At 53.5% G+C, this 18,872-nt stretch overlaps 1 protein-coding gene across 2 annotated transcripts in view; it reads left to right on the top strand.

The window, feature by feature from the left end:
- The window catches only part of STK32C (serine/threonine kinase 32C), a 60,201-nt gene extending 42,238 nt beyond the window's left edge, over positions 1-17,963 (top strand). For both annotated transcript variants that reach the window (XM_014890675.2, XM_088169472.1), the window contains exons 3-12: positions 7,474-7,625; positions 9,121-9,294; positions 9,724-9,761; positions 10,444-10,533; positions 11,156-11,259; positions 11,348-11,464; positions 12,396-12,521; positions 12,635-12,766; positions 13,343-13,410; positions 14,093-17,963. In XM_014890675.2, coding sequence (XP_014746161.1) covers positions 7,474-7,625; positions 9,121-9,294; positions 9,724-9,761; positions 10,444-10,533; positions 11,156-11,259; positions 11,348-11,464; positions 12,396-12,521; positions 12,635-12,766; positions 13,343-13,410; positions 14,093-14,216 — 1,125 coding nt within the window. In that variant the 3' untranslated portion in view covers positions 14,217-17,963. The remainder of the gene's footprint in view (positions 1-7,473; positions 7,626-9,120; positions 9,295-9,723; positions 9,762-10,443; positions 10,534-11,155; positions 11,260-11,347; positions 11,465-12,395; positions 12,522-12,634; positions 12,767-13,342; positions 13,411-14,092) is intronic.
- The last annotated feature ends 909 nt before the right edge of the window (positions 17,964-18,872 follow it).

The raw sequence follows: 18,872 nt of genomic DNA, 5'->3' as shown, positions 1-18,872 counted from the left end.
GTAATTCAATTTTAGCTCCTGCTCCTGTCTTTGGGCTTGTCAGAGAGGTTGAGGTGGTTGCCCAGCTTTGCTGTGGCTGCCCCTGGATCCCTGGCAGTGCCCAAGGCCAGGTTGGACATTGGGGTTGGAGCTCCTGGGACAGTGGGAGGTGTCCCTGCCATGGCAGGGGGGGTGGCACTGGGGGGGATTTGGGGTCCCTCCCAGCCCAAACCATTCTGTGATTCTGAGATTTTTCAGGGTGTTCCCGGGCAGAGGAGTCCCATCCCTGGAAATATGGAGAAATAAAGCCCATTTCTTTATCTTGGTAGCCGAGGTAATTGAGTGCAGTTTGGCAGAAAGGTTTGAGGAGCTCCCTGGGGAAGGCAGCCCTGCTGTGCCAGGCAGGGTGGCTGCAGTGACACGGGGAGAGCAGACAGGAGCAGGGTTTGTGTGCCCAGCACACGCCAGCCCCTGGCAGGGATCTCCTTGCCCCCTCCCTGCCAGGGCTGATCCCTTGGTGGCAAACACAGCCCAGGGGAGCTGGGCTCTGCCGAGGGGTTTGCCCTGTGCAACACGAGCATCCTCAGCTTCTTGGCTGCAAACAAAGACCTGGGTTCATTTCCTGAGCACTCTGGTGCCCGGGGCTGTGTTGTGGCCCCAGCACAAACCAGGACATTGGGGCCACCTGGGTCTCGATGCCAGTGCCCATCAGGGCTGGATCACCAGGGGTGATGAGGCTTTTCAAAACAGCCCAGTGAGTGTTCCTGCCCCGGGGTCAGGGAACTTCAACATCAATTTACGTTCAGAGATTAAATAAAGCCCTCCAATCTTCATTGGAAGTAATTAGATTTCTTTCTGTTCCCAATATCTGTCAAATATGCAGCTAAAAAAAAAAATAGTTTTGCCTCTTTAAGCAGCCTATCACAGAATGTAGCCATGGCCATAAGGAGGGAGAGCTGCAGATATCAGACATAACTCAAAGTGAGTGTCGCCCCCAGGAAAACATTGCACAATTAATTCAGACAAGGCTCGTTAGTGGCTCTGCACAGGGTCCAGGTCCTCGTGTGAGTCTGTGGAGTGCAGCCGAGCTGGAGGAGATGGAGATCCAGCTCTGGATCCATCCAAAAGGCAGAAAGATGGGTCACAGTGTCTGCAGGGATCTCTGCAGGTTGGTCTGGTTTTTCATCATTCTACTTTAATTATTGAAAAAGAAAAGCACAGCAGAGATCTCCGAGCATGTGATTAAAGCCAGACAAAAATGTCGACGCCTGGCAGCCTTTCTGTGGGCAGTGACAGCTCCAGAACACCTGTCCTGGGCTCTCCTCCTGCTGCTGTCCCCATGGCACAGCCCCTGTCCCCTCGGAGCCTCCCCAGGGGCAGCACATCCACCCCGTGCCCACCAGAGCCGTGCTCAGGGATGCTCCCAAAGGATGATCCCAAATGTGCCATTTTTGTGTTAACCCTGAGTGGAGACACCAGGTTTGGGTGCCTGGCTGGTGATGAGGCCAGGGGGAGAGGTGGAGGACCAGGACAAGTAAAAGCAAAGGAAAATTCTCCTCTTTCCTTTTCGTTCTTCAGTGCTCTCTGCTGTCACTTCTTCAGTTCCTCCTTGTTTATTTGGATTAGTGTCTCTCCCGAGGAAAAGAAATCTACAGGTGTTTTGGAGCTTCAAGTCAAATAATCCCCCCTATCCAAACTCAATTACAGAAACATCTGCTTAATGTCTGATGGGACCTTATTTTCTCAGCGTGACATTAAAGGGAAATGCTTACTCTGAACCACCTTAAATTGGATTAAATGTCGGGTTTCAGACCCTGTAGCTATCATTCTGCAGCCCCTTTCCATCATTCCTTGCAGGGAAATTAGGAAATGTTCCCTGACAGGTACCAAGTGAAAGGCCAGCATCTGCAGGGTACCAATGAGGAGAGATTTTCCTGACACAGTTCCAGTGTGCTGCTTGTCCCATTTGTGGGAGCAAGACAGAACAAGGCTCATCCTGGAAATAAAAACCAACAAAAGCCATGGACAAGCTCAGCTTTGCTGTGTTTTGAGCCACTCCAGCTGCACCTGCCCAGGTGGATTCCCCTGCCTGCACTCTGTGCTGGGCACAGCAGAGGGGACACAGAGCCACTGGGGTCTGCTGAGCCTCAGGGGGCACAGGAACACAGGAACACATTCCTGGAACTCCAGAGTGAAGCTGTGGCTGCCCCTGGATCCCTGGCAGTGCCCAAGGCCAGGTTGGACACTGGGACAGTGGGAGGTGTCCCTGCCATGGCTGGGGTGGCACTGGGTGGGATTTGGGGTCCCTCCCAGCCCAGCCCAGCCCAGTCTGGGTTTCTGTGCTCCTCTCATACACAGCACACTGAAGTGCTGTTGGGAACAGCAGGTGTTATTTTGGGTCAGAAGACTTTTTTGGCTCTAACATAAGCAACTGAGAAAGAGATTTTTTTATGGAAGTGTTGACACGACCTGGAAACACCAACAGGCTTGCTGTGAATAAAAGTTTCATCAGCTGCTGTTACAACTTGGCTGCAGCAAACAGCAGTGCTGCATAAAAGAGATTTTAATGATTTATGGTGTTCTGACAAACCACTCCATCAATCTTGTGGAAAAGCACAGCTTTTCAGCAGGGAAAAACTAAAGTTGTAAGGCTCCATGAAAAATATCTTAAGGAGTGAAATGTGGCAAGGTGTCTGGAAACAGAAACAAAATCAGCACTTAAGGATGTGAAGGCAGATTTGTCGAGCTGATAACCTGGTACTCAGAGCACGGCTCCTGAGGGTCACACTTGTTTGGCTACCACTGCACCTTCAGAGGTTTAGATGGGATTTTGGGAATTAGGAATTGTTCCCTGGCAGGCTGGGGATGGAATTCCCAGCTTTGCTGTGGCTGCCCCTGGATCCCTGGCAGTGCCCAAGGCCAGGTTGGACATTGGGACAGTGGGAGGTGTCCCTGCCATGGCTGGGGTGGCTCTGGGTGGTTCCTGTGCTGAATGAAGCCCTGACACTGAACTATGGCACTGCAGATACACCTGAGAGGCAGCTTTGAGCTTTGTTCCCTTGGCTGTGACTGAAAAACAATTTGATTAGCTGATTTTATCCTTAATATTTGTGAGGGTTGTAGAACAAATTATTATGGGCTTTTTGATTACCAGCATTACACAGCTGCTAATTGCCAGGGAAGGGCTGTATTTGAATTGTCAACAGCAGCATCATAATGCAGGATGGATACAAAGATGCATCTGAATGCCAGGGGCAGTAGTTCTGTGCCCTGTGCAGCTGTGGCCATGTCCAGAACAGAGTGATCCCTGTTTGCAGCTTGCCTGATAGCAGCTGATCATTTAAATGATTTAATTCTTATAATAGATGATTGGCAAGATTCTGCCTGCAGTTCTTGGTACAAGAGCGAAGCAGAGGGGTCCTGGGGATGTGCTGCTGACAGGGATTTCCCTCCAGCCACTTTCCAAAGGATGAAAAACCTCGGAAAAGTGAAAATCATGTCTTGGTGTAAGAGCTGAGCCATTCGAGGAGAACCTGGCTAAAGGAGATGAACTTGTTCAAGTCAATATTGAGGTTATCCTTTCAGCAGTGCATTGTGCAGTCAAACCCTTCTCACCTGCTTTACTCTTTTGCTCAACGAGCTCAGGAAACCAATGAACACAATTGTCCAGCCTGTCCTTGCCCTTGCAGTCTGTCTCCAATGTAAAATTTTGTGTTCAAAGATGAAATCAGTTGTCAAAAAAGCTTGAGCTGTTTCTACATCATGGTGAGTGCCTTCTCACTGCTTCTGGTCCTTCAGAATGAAAGATTTAATTCTTCCTGCTGCAAATCTCCCGTTTCCCCAGCCCCTGAGGCTGCTGCTGTGCTTCCCCCACAGCAGAGACTTCTTTCCCCACGCAGTCCCCACGCCTGCTGATGCTTCTGAGGGCCATGGGCAATTTAATGTTAGTGCTCTGCATTTCAAATTTCAACCTTTCTGCTAAATGGCAGCTCTGTAGATGCTGGGGAAAGCAGGGAGGGATAAATACCCAGCAGAAGCTGGAGGAGGAATCAATATATGTGGGCAAGGTGCAACCACTGCAAAAAAGCATTTTTATAAAGTAGAGCAGTGTCTGGCCACGGTCCAGAGCCGGGTGGGATTAAGGTGTTTGATGTAGGTGTGTAGTGCTGGCTCACTCTGAGCCTTGACTCTGCTCTGCAAACAGAAGGATGAAATCCAGGTTTGTACACGGCAATGTCCCCGTGGCTGTGTGGAAGGATTCCAGGGCATTGCTCTCGTCTTACACAGCACAAGCCACAGAAGGAGAAATCCAAGAAGGAAACCCACGGCTCCCCAGGACACATCCCTGAGTCAGCTGTGGCTCTGTGCACAGCCCTCGGGGTCTCGAGTGCCCTCACTGTGGGTCACCCCTGCATGTGCAGAGGGAAACCAAGGCTGTGTGCAGCCCGGGTGGAGCAATCCCCACCATTCAGCAGCTGCAAGGAGCCGGCCCAGAATGCAGCCACGGGCTTTGTTTGAGGCCAGGAACACTGTGCTGTCCCCGTACAGCAATCCTGAGTCTGGACATGCTGTCAGATGGCTCAGTGACCTCCCAGCTGAGAGGGGATTCCAGCCTGGGGAATTCCTTCAGAATCAGCAGGGCAAAAAGTCACTGGATTTCTAGAGGAGAAAAGGCTGAACCTGCTTGAAGGTTCAGATGAGCTGGGGTGACAGGACAGGTATTGTCACTGTGACAGTGAAGGTGTTGTCAGTGTGACAGAATTGCACCATTGGGGTATCTGGGGCTCCGGGAATTGCCCATTGGGGTATCTGGGGCTCTGGGAAAGCTTTTGTGTGCCGTGTCTTGAGCAATGCACTGCCAGCTGCTGCCCGCCCTCTGCCTGGCTGCGTTCCCCTCCTTCTCCTAATGGCTGTGTTTAAGCACCAAACATTGCCTTTGTGTGGCTGCATTGTGCAGAATGAGGACACAGTCATTTCTGCTTCTTGCCTTGCTCCGCATTGTAGACTTGCCTGAAAATGGATTAATTTAAAAAGTGCACTCCTGACTCGTGACCAAATGGATGTTTATTCCTTCCCCGGGGACAGATGCATGAACGGAGAAGCACAAAAAGAAAAAGGATTCGTCTTGTGCCGCTGACATTTTGGGGGGACACGAGCACATGGATGTGTTTCTGTGAGCAGGGGCTCCTTAGGAACCCTGCCTGTGACAGGGGCACTGAGGGGCTGAGCCCAGGCGAGACAGCGCCGGCACCGCTCCTGGTGTGGGTGTGACAGGAGTGAGAGCCCGACCGAGAGCAGTGTCAGAGAGCGCCACACCACTACCAGAGCATCACCCCAGGAGTGCTGTGATGTGAGCAGTGTGATGTGACCAATGACGTCACCGGTGTTGTGATGTCACCAGTGCTGTGATGTCACCAGTGCCCTGCGGTGCAGACCCAGCACCCTGCCCCAGCTGTCCATCGGCTCTGGGGCTCACTGTGCCCTCGGGCTCAGCTGCAGGAAGGGTCTCTCTCTCCACTGACATCCACTTTTCCCCCAGAAATCAAAGAACAAACATTTCCAGAGTGCCTGGAACTGCTGTTGCTGTGTGTGGAGGTGATGCTGTTCCATTGCAGGAAACTGTTTATCATAAGTACAGAGTACATGAAGTTTTCATCATTTTCTCATTTACTATGCTGGGCTCCCATTTTCACTGTGGAGAAACAAGAGACAAATGACATCAGAATATCATGCAATGCTCATTAAGGTACAGCGAGTCACAGCCTGTAAAATAAATCACCTAGAAATTAATGAGCTTCCAGCAATAATGTGGAATAAACTGACATCAGGAGAGAATGTTGCTCAGTGCCTTGATGCCTGTTACCCAGAGGATTGTTTTCAGAGCAGTTCTGCAGCAATGACCATGCTTTAAAGGAAAAATTTTAGGGCTTTGCTGCTCAAAGAATTTATAAAATATAAAGTAATTTTTGCCTGGTTTATCGAACATACAGCCAATTCAGCCTGCTCTAGGCAGGGGCTGGATCCTGCTGGCGGCGCGCATTGTGGTAGCTCATTTATTATTATTATTATTATTAAGTGTGCACGAAGAAGGTTTTCCCTTCTGTTTTGTACCTTGAACGGAGTTGCCGGGCTCTGCTCGCCCATGGGCACCGGAGGGGTCCAGGCACAGGGAAAGAGCTCGGGTCACTCTGCCCACGCCTTAACGTGAGCTCTGAGGTGTGCAGACAATGGCAAAGGCTGATTTTCAGCTCTCACCGTAATTGTAACGACGGCGGAAAACAATCCCGGTAATTCCTGTGCATCGCTAATTGGGGCTTTATCAGGCTAACGATAACCAGCCATTATTGTGTCACCTCCTCGCGGCAGCGTGTCCCTGATGATATTACACCGAGCCCCATTAGCACTTGTAAATGCTGATTAATGGCAGCGCTTAGAGGCGCCGAGCGTTCGCGGCTCCCACCTGTGTGCGCTTCCCTGCCATCCACAGAAATTCCTATTCCTATTCCTTTTCCTTTTCCTTTTCCTTTTCCTTTTCCTTTTCCTTTTCCTTTTCCCTTTCCTATTCGTGTGAGCAGGACCCGCTCTCCACCAGCCCAACCTGCCCGGGGAACCTCCCCAGCTCATCCTAATTACCGGCTCGGTGCTAATTGAAAGAGGGCAGACATAATTACGGCAGACGTAGGCCTGCCATTGGTTCATTTAGAGGCATTTCCCGCGGTAGTTAATGAGCTCGGTAATGAAGCTCGGTAATGAAGGGGAGCACCGGGGCCAGCCCAGCGGGGCTCCGGCCCGGGCTGTCCCTCCCGGACAGGGGTTTCTTGTAATAAATTCGCGTTTTTGTCGCTTTCTGCCGAGCCCAAGGGATGGTTTTCCCCTCCCAGAGCACAGCGATGTGCGGAGCAGGTCAGACCCAGCCTGCGGGGAGCCGAGGCTGGATGGGAAGGAGCTCTGTGCTCCCACCCAGACCCAGCGAGCCCAAAGGTCTCTGGCACAGCTCCCAGCGCAATTGCTGGGAAAGCTCTCCATGCCCTGGGGGCAGCTGCAGTGCCCGAGGGCCAGCGGGCTGGAGCAAAGACTGGGCAGGGAGCAGGGATGGGATGCACTGGGAGCAGGGATGCATTGGGAACAGGGATGGGATGCACTGGGAGCGGGGATGGGATGCACTGGGAACAGGGATGCAGTGGGAACAGGGATGGGATGCACTGGGAGCAGGGATGCATTGGGAACAGGGATGGGATGCACTGGGAGCAGGGATGCATTGGGAACAGGGATGGGATGCACTGGGAGCAGGGATGCAGTGGGAACAGGGATGGGATGCACTGGGAACAGGGATGGGATGCACTGGGAACAGGGATGGGATGCACTGGGAGCAGGGATGCTGCTGTCCATGGGTACCAGGTCTCAACCTGGCATGTCCGAGGTGCTGGGCAGGGTGGCCTCAGCTCCCGAGGAGGCTGTGCAGCTGTTGCCGAGTGTTTTCTCCTGCGTGTGCAGGTGTGCATCGTGCAGAAGAGGGACACGGAGAAGATGTACGCCATGAAGTACATGAACAAGCAGCAGTGCATCGAGAGGGACGAGGTGCGCAACGTGTTCAGGGAGCTGGAGATCCTGCAGGAGATCGAGCACGTGTTCCTGGTGAACCTCTGGTGAGCAGCTCCTGCCCTGAACCCCAGAGCCACACACCTGGCCATGCCCAGGGCTCTCCCAGCCTTTCCAGGGCGTCACTGCAAATTACAACATTTCAACTTGCTGAATAATGACTTCACCGTGTGGGCACCGGCAGAAATATCCTCATTACTGAGCAATGGTTTAGGGTCTAATTTAAAAAAAACCACGCTAAATAATCAGGTTGAAATCTAACAAGTAGCTCGGGTCAGCAGTGCCTGTGTCCTGTCCAGGCAGTGCCAGTACCAAAGGCTGCAGTCTGTCTCTGCCCTACAACCCTGAGCCCCCCAGCATCCCTCCCTGTGCTTTGTACCACACTCCCTGGCCAAATCAAACACATTCCTTTGGAGCTCAGACACATCTTTACCAAATCCTGCAGGAAAAACTGATTGACAGTTTTAGAAAGTAGAGCATTATATCCTAGGGCAGTTGGTCACTTTGGGGTGAGCCCTAGGCAGAGGCCTTGGCACCCTCCTGGTGATTTGTCCTTTCTTGGCCTCCCTGCCCTGGGCAGGGTCCCCTCCCACTCCAGCAGTGCTGGATTTGTGCCAGGCTGGCAGGGAGGGGGAGGCTTCTAAAAATTGTGGAAGTTTTATACCCAAAGTGATGGAAGTGCTTGGTATACCATATTTGTTTTATTGATCCATTGCTCCAGAATAGCCAGTTGAGTTAATATTGATATTTTTCAGTTTCTTAACACTTGCAAATGTTTTTTCCTGACAAGCAATGAAATTCTGGAGAGAACTTGCTCTCGTAGCAAACCCTTTTGGCTCATCGTTTTAGAATAATCCTACATTTAAGATGGGAGCAGGAGTGAGTGATTCATAAGTATTATACAATCCCACATACTCTTTCCTGGAGCTGCAGTCACCAAATATAACAATGAGCCTTGTTTTGGTGTATCCCCACTGCTGTCAGTCTCCTGTGGGACCCACAGCACATTTAGAGAGGCGGATTACTCCACAGTAAATATAAACCTCTTCTTCTGGTTTATCTGGTTAAATTAGCAGTTGTGTTTTCAAGATGGGCTGAGATATTTTAAGTAGGTTTTATGAGATTTTTTTTGCAGTTGAAAATGTGAAGTTTCTGTGAAGCGTGTGGCTGGCAGAGCCTGAGCTCTGTGCTGGTGAGCTGACATGGCACAGCTGCTCAGGGACACTGAGGGGTGAGCAGGGGACATCACCTGGGCACTCATCTCTGCCAGGGAAGCACTGCTTAGTGCAGGAATTGATTTAAAAACAAGCCAGCATCTTGAGCTGGACTTGCTGGATTGCAAAGGTGCAAACAGCAAAGCTGCATCTTCAGCTTTGGGCCCATCACTGCAAGGACCTGTAGGGACTGGAGGGTGTCCAGGACAGGGAATGGAGCTGGGAAAGGGCTGGAGAGTTCCTGAGGGAGCTGGGGAGGGGCTCAGCCTGGAGAAAGCCTGGCTGGGTTTGTGAGCCCCCTGAGGCTCAGCCCCTCCCTGTCCTGCAGGTATTCCTTCCAGGACGAGGAGGACATGTTCATGGTGGTGGACCTGCTCCTGGGAGGGGACCTGCGCTACCACCTGCAGCAGAACGTTCAGTTCACCGAGGAAACAGTGAAACTGTACATCTGTGAGATGGCCCTGGCCCTGGACTACCTACGGAGCCAGCACATCATCCACAGGTACCCGGGCTCTGCTGCCAGGACCCGCCCTGCTGGCCCTGCCCTGCTGGCCTTGGGGTGGCTCATGTGGCCACCCCATGCTGGTCCTGGCCACCCTCTGGCTGCTGGTCCCACCCCCCACCTCTCAGAGCGAGTCTGATGCTTCACAGGGGGCTGCCCATTTCAGGGCAGGGGTTAAACCATCCAGGGCTTCACACAAATATCCCCGGTCTTGTTATTCCTTTTCCTTGGGAATGGGGCCTGAACAAGTGTAATGCTTCCAGTTTTTCACCAGGTTGCCCAGGGAAGTGTATTTCTAGCCCATCATAAAGGGGCTTGCCTCATGTTGGAATATTTTTGATAGACAAACAATTGCAGGATTTTTGTCATTGAGTCTTATCCCGGGTCTGACTGAGATTCTATCTGCTGTAATCTTCCTTCTTTTCCCAGAGATGTAAAACCAGACAACATCCTCCTGGATGAACAAGGTAGGATCACTCAGCTCCTCGTGGTTTGCTGCCTTATTCCTTCCAGGGACAGATTCTTTACAGTCCTGGGCACTGGGCATCTCTACACTTGGGGAAAGTGTGGGAAAAGCTGCTCTGCTTTTACTGGATCGTGTTTGCTGAACATCCCTGTGCTCTGCAATGTGGGGAGGATGGCCCAGCTGGGATCCCGTGTGCTGTGCTCAGAGTGGCAGCCCTTCTCCAGCCCTGGGAGCTTGGGGTCATTGCAGTGCAGTGGCTTCCAGGGCTTGGAACAGCCCTGTCTTGTGGAAGGAGCTCCATGGCAGGAGCTTGGAATGAGATGATCCCCAAGTCCCTTCCAACCCAAACCTTCTGTGTTCTATGATCGTGTTTCCCTGGGGTCTTTTTCACTCCTGTAGCTTCTGGCCAGAGCAGTTTGGCCAGTGCTGAAGCTGCTGGGGCTTTCTGGCTGGCTCCAAGTGGGATTTAAAGTCAAGACCCAAAGCTCCCTACCCTTAATTCACCTGGCCAGCCCAAATCCTGGGAAACCCTTGGGATCTCTTTTGGCCATTCCATGGGATCTGACCCTGCCCTGCCCGTGCCTGTGTTACCCTGTCTGAGGGCAGAAGCTGATGAAACAACTGTGTTCTGTATTGCCACTGCACTGCCATTAATTCCTTCTTAAAATGTGTCTTTGTTTAAGGTCATGCCCATTTAACAGATTTTAATATTGCAACAATCATTAGGGACGGTGAAAGAGCGACAGCCCTGGCTGGGACCAAGCCATACATGGGTAAGAAACGATGGCTGCTCTCGTGTTTGTGCCACGGTTTGGGTGCTCAGCACACGCTGGGCCAGGGGCATCCAGTGAACTCAGCAATTGGTGTTTGTGCCCAAGTCGTTCAGCAGAGCCTGATTCTTTGAGCAGGAGAGCTCCCAATGTGAAGGCATCGTGGCTGGCATCCCATCCCAGCCCATCCCACCCTCTGCACTGCAGCCTGTCCAGTTCCCTCCATCCTGCCTTATCCCAATCCAGCCTCCTCCTCCTGCCCTCCCCATCCCTCCCTGCTCTCCCTCTCTGGCTCCAGCCTTGCCCTTGGTGTCTCTCAGGGCCCCATGGTTGTGCTGTGCTGTGTTGGGTGGGCTGTCCCTGCAGGTGGCAGTTCCAGTTCCCAGTGAGGGCAGGCACAGGGAGGGACAGAGAGGCACAGGACAGGGACAGGGCAGGCACAGGGAGGGACAGGACAGGGACAGGGCAGGCACAGGGAGGCACAGGTCGTTGCTGCTGCTGCTCCCCTGCCCCACAGCCTCCCCTGGGCAGCAAAGTCACTGTGGGGATTGTGCTCTGACTGACATGGCACATGGAACAGAGAACACAAATAATCTGCCGTTGCATGTTTTCCCTTTGTGCTCAGCCCCGGAGATCTTCCACTCCTTCCTGAGCGGTGGCACGGGCTATTCCTTCGAGGTGGACTGGTGGTCCCTGGGCATCATGGCCTACGAGCTGCTGCGGGGCTGGGTAGGGCTCGGCATCCCTGCCCTGGGACTGGGAGCTCTGGCTGAGCCAGGGGAGGGGACACTGCTCACCTGTGTGCTCTTGTCCCCAGAGACCCTACGACATCCACTCCAACAACCCCGTGGAGTCCCTGGTGCAGCTCTTCAGCACCGTCAGCGTCCAGTACTCGTCAGCCTGGTCCAGGGAGATGGTCGGGCTGCTGAGGAAGGTGAGGGCTCCTTTGGGGTCCCTCTGGGTCCTTTGGGCTGGAGCTGGGTGAATTGTTGGGTGAATTGTCCCTCTAGGATGGAGCTGGGTGAATTGTTGGGTGAATTGTCCTTCTGGGGTGGGTTTGGGTTGGATGGCAGCTACTGTGCAGGCAGGACTAGCTGGAAAATAATCAGCATATGAATAAACAGTGAATAATAATAATAATGATAATAATAATGATAATGTACAGAAGACAGGCTGGGACAGTCAGGGATGTTAAGCCTTGAGAAGAGAAGGCTCCAGGGAGACCTTGAAGCCCCTTCCAGTGCCTAAAGGGGCTCCAGGAGAAGCTGGGAAGGGCCTTGGGCCAAGAGGTGCAGGGACAGGGGACATGGAATGGCTCTGTGCAATGCTCTGCTGCTTTCCTCATGCTCTGCTGGAGACAGCTGGGATGGGTTGGGGCACCTGGCTCAGCTCTGGCTGGCTTGAGAACTCTGGACAGTCGCTGGTGAGTTTGCTGTAGGAAGGATCCTCTGCTATGAGTTAATGTTGGGCGGGTAATTTGCATAATGAGATTCAGTTTAATGAGGAGCAGCGCTGCTGGCAGAGGCACATTCGCAGGTTTGCATTGCCATCTGCTGGGCTTGCCGGGAACCCAGCCTGTGCCCAGGGATGTGCCAGCAGCTGCGAGGGGACCCCCGTGTCCCCCACGGCGCTGGGCTCCTGCAGAACATCTTCTCAGAGGATTTGCTTCTCAGAACATCTTCTCAGAGGATTTTCTCAGGTGCTTTTCCTGCAGGGTTACCTATTTCCCGCAGCAGAAAGGCTCCTTGGCGTGGCTCAAGCACTGCAGCTGGCTGGCCAGGGTGCCGGCTGCCCGGGGCTCCTCCTGTGGCAGGAATGCTCTCCTCTCCTCTCCAGACCTTTCTCAGCCATTTTTCCCTCCCCAGCTGCTGACGGTGAACCCTGAGCATCGCTTCTCGTGCCTGGCTCACATCCAGGCCTCGGCTCACCTGTCGGGCGTGGTCTGGAGCGAGGTGTGCGAGAAGCGCGTGGAGCCAGCCTTCGTCCCCAACGTGAGTGTCGCTGTCCCCGGCACCGGGGCTGCTCTCGGGCTGAGGGCAGGGCTCTCCTGGGCCAGGGCTCTCTGGCCCTGTGCTCTCCTGAGTCGTGCTGTGTGTCCTGGCAGAAGGGCCGCCTGCACTGCGACCCCACCTTCGAGCTGGAGGAGATGATCCTGGAGTCCCGGCCCCTGCACAAGAAGAAGAAGAGGCTGGCAAAGAACAAGTCAAGGGATAACAGCAAAGACAGCTCCCAGTCTGTATGTGCTGCCTGGGGTGACAGCCCGCTGGGAGAAGGCTGGATTTGGGGGGGGAGTGCAGCTCTCACTGCAGATTCATTTTGATGGAAACCCATCCTTTCAACAACCGCGTGTTCCTCTCGTGGAAGTTTGGCCGAACTTTCCCAGTAGTTGTACCCGGGGCAGTGCAATGAGCAGCAGAGGTCTGGGCAGCCCGGTGTGCTCAGCCTGTCCCTGCACAGCCCCAGCTCTGGGCACAGGGCTGAACTCCCTGTGTGCCTCTGCAGGGATCCCACCCACGTGTGCTGGGCTCTCCCCACGCTGGCCCTGCTCCCTGGGGGCTCACAGCACTCCCAGAACACCACACACGGATAAATGTTTGTGTCAGCAGCAGTGTGAGCTGTGTTCTATGGAAAACTGCTGCCGTGGGGGGCACAGCCCCTGCTGAAGGGCTCATGGCAGCCAGCCCTGCTGGCTCCAGCTGTTGGGCTGGGGGCTCCTGCACAGCTGGAGTGCTGGGGGCTGCAGGCAGCCAGCAGATGCAAACGGGGCTGCTTCTGCAGCTGCTTATGCTTTTGTGTTGTTTTTCCTCAATAGGAAAATGATTATCTCCAGGAATGCCTTGAAGCTATCCAGCAGGACTTTGTCATCTTCAACAGAGAGAAGTGAGTGGGTTTTTACCTGCTTTTTTTTAGGGAAAAATGCTTCTTTTTTTGTGAGTTCCCTTAGGAAGCAGTGCCAGTGCCTGACAGCCAGGAGCACCTTGCTGCTGGCTTAGCCCCAGGTGAGTGGTGCCAGCAGAGGAGCTCAGGTGTATGAAAAATGGCTCTGGCCACAAAGGGAGGCAAGAGCAGGGATTATTAACTGCCATTAAATAAAATATGCTGTAGGGAGACTTCTGGGATTTAACGTGTGTGACACTGCCTCTGTTCCCCCGTGGCACCTCCTCAACCCATCCTGCTTTTAGCAGGAGATGTTTTGGGAAATGAAGGCGAGGAAGGTTAGACTCAGTGACTGGAGAGGTCCTTGACACATAGAATAGACTTGTAGGGTGATTAAGGTTGGAGAAGTCCCTGGTGGGAATAAGCAGGCAGTGAAAGGGCTGGATTGAAGCCCCTGCCCAGGGTCTGGCTGGGCTGGAGCCTTGCAGGCTGTGTTGGGGCATTCCAGAGCAGGTCAGTGTGGTTTGCTGACACTTTGCTGGGCTCTATGATGACCCATCTGTGAGCTCTGCGAGGACTCCTCGTTCTCTGTGAGCACCCCTGGAGCAGTGAGTGGGCACCAGGGCACCCTCTGGGTGTTTGTTTGGGGCACAGCTGTGTGACTCCTGCTTCCTCCTCTCCACAGGCTGAAGAGGAGCCAAGAGCAGCCGAGTGAGTCCGTGTCTGCCTCTGAGACCCCCGAGGAGGCCGAGGCTGAGGCTGAGCCCCTGCACATGTGCAGCTCTGTGTGCTCCTCGGGCAGCAGCTAGGCCAGGGCCAGGCCACCCCCCTCACCTGCCTCAGGTGTGCTGAGCACCGGGACCTGCCCTGGACAGTGCCAGCAGCTGCCCCTGAGAGCTGGAGCAGCCAGAGTTCTCCAGGACTGCTCTCCAGCCATGGATTGCCAGCCCAGCTCCTCTGGAGAGATGGACCAAGCCAGAATTCCCCAGGACTGGCCCTGAGAGCTGGAACAAGCCAGAATTCCCCAGGACTGGCCCTGAGAGCTGGAACAAGCCAGAATTCCCCAGGATCAGCAGCCCAGCACCGTGGCTGCCTGTTGGGAAAGGCAGGACCTATGCAACTTGCCAGGGCAGGAGATGAACGGATTGAGTCTTTCTGTTTCCATGTCAGATCGCTGATCTACACGTTTTTAATGCAGTGAGAGGACAGGGAAAGGAGCCATGTCCTTGGGTCCCACGGGGAGAGATGAGGAGCAGGGAGCAAGGCCAGGGAGGTGGTGTGAGCTTGGCTTTGGCAGTCCCTGCTCACAGATGCTGCTCTGGGCATGGGCAATCCCTGTGCAAAGCAGGGAGCCTCTGGGAGCCTCCAGTGTGCACATTCTGCAGCACAAGGATGTCCCAGGCACCTCTTGGCCCTGTGTCACCTGTCAGGTCCTTTCCCCATTCAAGGCAAATAAATGTTTTCTGTGCACTCCATGGATTCTTCAGGGGCTGGCTCATGGCTCGATGTGTATTTGAGTTGCAGAATGCATTCGAATCTTTTCGTCCTTGACGTGGCTCTGCAGGCAGTGAGGGGCTGTGGGATGGGCTGGGGTCTGGCTCCACGTGCCCAGCTTTGGGGGACACAGTTCATCACAGGCTGGGGCTTTGCTGGAGGCAGAGGGGGTGGCTTTGCCAGGCTGCTTGGTTATGAAAGGCAGGAATATCGTATTTCACCCTTTGATTGACTTTATTTTCAGTGTAAAGTACAAGTACTGTATATAATTTGCCAACACCTGTCTTAACTTCTAAATAAGACAGGAAATCCTCCCCTGCCCCAGCTGTGGGTGTTGCCTTTCCTGTTGCAGGGGCCTTCACTGTGTGAGTTGTTCACTGCTGCAGGCTGGGTTTTGGTCACTGTGGCTGAATCTGTGTGTGGTGGCACCAGGGTCACCATCCAGCAGCAGCAGCTGTTTGCTGCCAGGCACTGCAGGCTGCAGTGTTTGTCTCATAATGCAGAAATGGATGGCACATGTTGTGAACAGATCAGGTCCTGGCAGGAGCAGTTTTGTTGCAGTTTTTGTTCCCAGGAATAAAGCAGGAAGGCAGAATGGTACAAAATGATCTTACACAGCAAGGACACGATGCGTGTCTCTCCCACAGTTTTATGTGGGGATCAGTGTGTGGCTGAACCCGTAAAATCGTATTTTCATTGAGGTCTCGGAGGGTGAGCAGGAGGAGAGGAGCTGAAGCTCTGGTCCAGTTTTGTGGTAGTTTTCAGGGCAGAGACAGGAGCTGCTGTCAGGCTCAGGTCCCTGGTGTCAGCCATGGGTCCTGCACACCCCGTGCTCGTTAGGAGCTGCCTTAATGACAGCTTAATGACAGCTCAGCAATCAGCCAGTGAGCAGGGCTGAAATCAGTGTGTCCTCCTGCTCCTTCTCCCCGCTGCAGGAGGGCACCCACCCTGCCTCTGCCCCCAGGCTGTGCTGGGGAACCTGCCCTCTCTGCCCCAGGAACTTCCAGTCTCTCTGCTGGGTACCAGGGGGGCTAATTGCCTTCTCTCACCTGTCAGAGCTCACCTTGGTGTGCAGGTGGGCCACGTGCTCTGCCCCCTTGCTGTGCTGAGCAGCCCCTGCTCTCACATGGGCAGCCTGGTCCTGCCCCCGGGGCTCTGTGCTCACCTCGTGTCTCCATCCCACATCTCAGCTGAGCTCCAGCTCTGTCCTGGCACAGCAGGTGAGGGTCAAACCATGTGTTCATTCAGGAGTTATGAATTACAGGTGATTTACTCCACCCATGGAGGTGGGGTTTTACAGTGAATTCCATTGCACTATTTAGCAATTTCCTGTAAATAACGGCCAACTTTTGGGCTATTGGAATGACAAAGAGTGTCACTGACATTTTGATGAAGATACAGCCTACTCAGGCAGAAGCTCTCAGGCCAGGAGGGGTGTTGGCAGTTACAGGATGTGTGTAATTGATGTTTTCATCGCTTTCCTTAGGCCAGGAGCCAGGTGAGCCCCGAGGTGGGGGTTGGTGTGTGTGGGGAGGAGCTGGCTGGTTTCTGAAATGGGAGTTTCTCAGCCCAAACCCTCCGTGTGTCAGTGATCTGTTCCCCTTGCAGCTCCCCTGTTCTGCAGTGCATTGTGCAGAACAGCTCAGCTGCACCTGGCAGAAGCCAGGAGAGCTCCTGGGGGATGCCAGGGCATGGCTCCTTCCCAGGGGCAACTCTCTGGGCAGGTCCTGGCACCCTGGAATGCAGCAGTGCCTCCCCAGGGCTGTGCTGGGGACACCTGAACCTGAATCCTGAGAGCAGCACCAGGGCACAGAGCTGTGGGCTCTCTGCTGAGTGGGAGACACTCCATGGACACATCACTGAAGTGCTTGGTTCTGGTCTGAAATAACATTTGGGTTTACCTCAGCAGAGCCCAGTGGGGACAGGGTTGCACTGGCACCTGTTTGCACTCAGTCCCTGCAGAGGAAATGGCACGAAAAGAGCAACTGGAAAAGGGACAGGTGATAGGAAACAGCTCAGTGTCACTGCCATGACCCGGGGAGGTTTCAGGGCTCTCCTGCCCCCTGTGCCCCTCTTGTGTCCCCATTGCTGTGTCCCTGGAATGAGCCAGTGCCAGCTGAGCCCAGCTCAGTCCTGTTGGCCCCACACATCTCTGTGGCTCCTGCCAGGGTGTCCCATGTCCAGCTCCCCCCATCCACAGGGGGGCTTGACCCTCTCTCCTCCCTGTGCCACTCCCCTGGGTGTTGCCTGTCCCTGGCTGCTGGCACAGGCTGCACTGGGGATGGGGACAGAGCTCTGGGGCTGTGGCAGGGCTGGGGTGCCCATAGGGGTGCCCATGGTGGTGCCAATGCTCTGGCTGAGCCCTGGCTGCTGCTGCTGCTGAGCAAACCTCAGTGCCAGAGCCCTGGTCCCCAGCCCAGCTTGGAAGGTGCCACCAACAGCTCTGGGCCACACCTCCACTACAGCCAGAACACAGGAATTTTCTGTACATAAATATTTAAATAGCTGTATTTTTTTGTATGACAGATTTATACAGTGTGTGCCATTATCTGCTGTGAAAAGTCTACAGCACCTATAAATTATTCTCCTTTAATCACTTGCCATGAGATTGTTTTCTTATCTCTGTTGTGTTACGAAGTTTTGCAAAGTTGCATATTTTTAAGTGTTGGCATTGAATTCCCCAGCCTTCACTGGGAATTTTGTACAGAAGACAAATGCCAGGTCAGGTCCTGATGTTTCTTCTGTTGCCAATTCTCTATTACTCCAGAGCTTGCCAAAAAGAGTCTAAGAGTAATAAGATAATATCAGAAATACCAGTACTATGGACTTGACCCTGGGCAGTGCTGAAATCCTGCTGCCTTGGGAGGGTATTTTTAAAATTATTTCAGTGCAGATATATGTAAATATATCTTTGTATTTTATGTTAATACATTGCTGTAATTTTCTTGCATGACAATTTTACCACATCACAGAATCTTTAAGTTATGACAAGGTTGTGTTTCTGCAGATACTGTCAGAAGGCATTGCACATGTGGAGTAATAAATGTGTATTTTTAACATTGCCAAGGATTTGCTGTCATTTCCAGGGTACTGAGCTGTAGATGCACAGAAAGCACAGAAGCACCCAAATGCTGGAATTCTGGGACTCCCCCAGACACCACTGAGCTGGGTGGGATGGGAGCTGTGGGACCACTGCCATGAAATGCCTCAGGACAGGCACTGAAAGGGGAACAGCTGGATCCAGGTGTTTCCACGTCCCCTTTTAGTGTTGGTGATTCCACAGGGTATGGATTATGTGATTCAACCAGCTCAGTCTTTCTTACCTGCTGTGATTGATCCTGCTGCTGATCAAGGTGCTGGACATGAGGGAAACCATAGAATTCCAGAATGGTCTGTGTAAGAAGGGGCATTAAAGCTTCTTCCACCCCAGCCATGGCAGGGACACCTCCCACTGTCCCAATGTCCAACCTGGCCTGGGGCACTGCCAGGGATCCAGGGGCAGCCACAGCAAAGCTGGGAATCTGTGCCAGCCCTGCTCAGGGAAGAATTCCTTCCCAAAATCCCATCCAGCCCTGCCCTCTAGCAGTGGGAAGCCATGCAAATAAAATAAAAATAAAGAAGACACAGTGAGCATGGAAAGCCAATGATAAGCACAGGGATAGTTCAGTGCCTGCCTCAAAGTTCATTTGCTCCTTAAGGAACAGTGCTGTGCTGCTGGGAATTGAGGGGTGCATCCCTGGGGAGCACTGGGTGTCCTGCAGGGAATTGAGGGGTGCATCCCTGAGGATGCTGTGCTGGGAATTGAGGGGTGAATCCCTGAGGATGCTGTGCAGGGAATTGAGGGGTCCATCCCCACCCCAGGCACGCTGTGGGGTCCTGGGGCTCCTCCAGCACGGCTCTGGTGCTGCAGAGCCAGGGATGTGCCTCAGCCAAGGGCACAGAGCATCTCCCTGGTGTCCCTGACCCAGAGC

This window comes from Sturnus vulgaris, chromosome 8, assembly GCF_052056855.1.
Source record: "Sturnus vulgaris isolate bStuVul1 chromosome 8, bStuVul1.hap1, whole genome shotgun sequence".
Classification (NCBI taxonomy): Eukaryota; Metazoa; Chordata; class Aves; order Passeriformes; family Sturnidae; genus Sturnus; species Sturnus vulgaris.
Note: the sequence above shows the minus strand (reverse complement) of the source record. Positions and strands in the feature narration are given on the sequence as shown.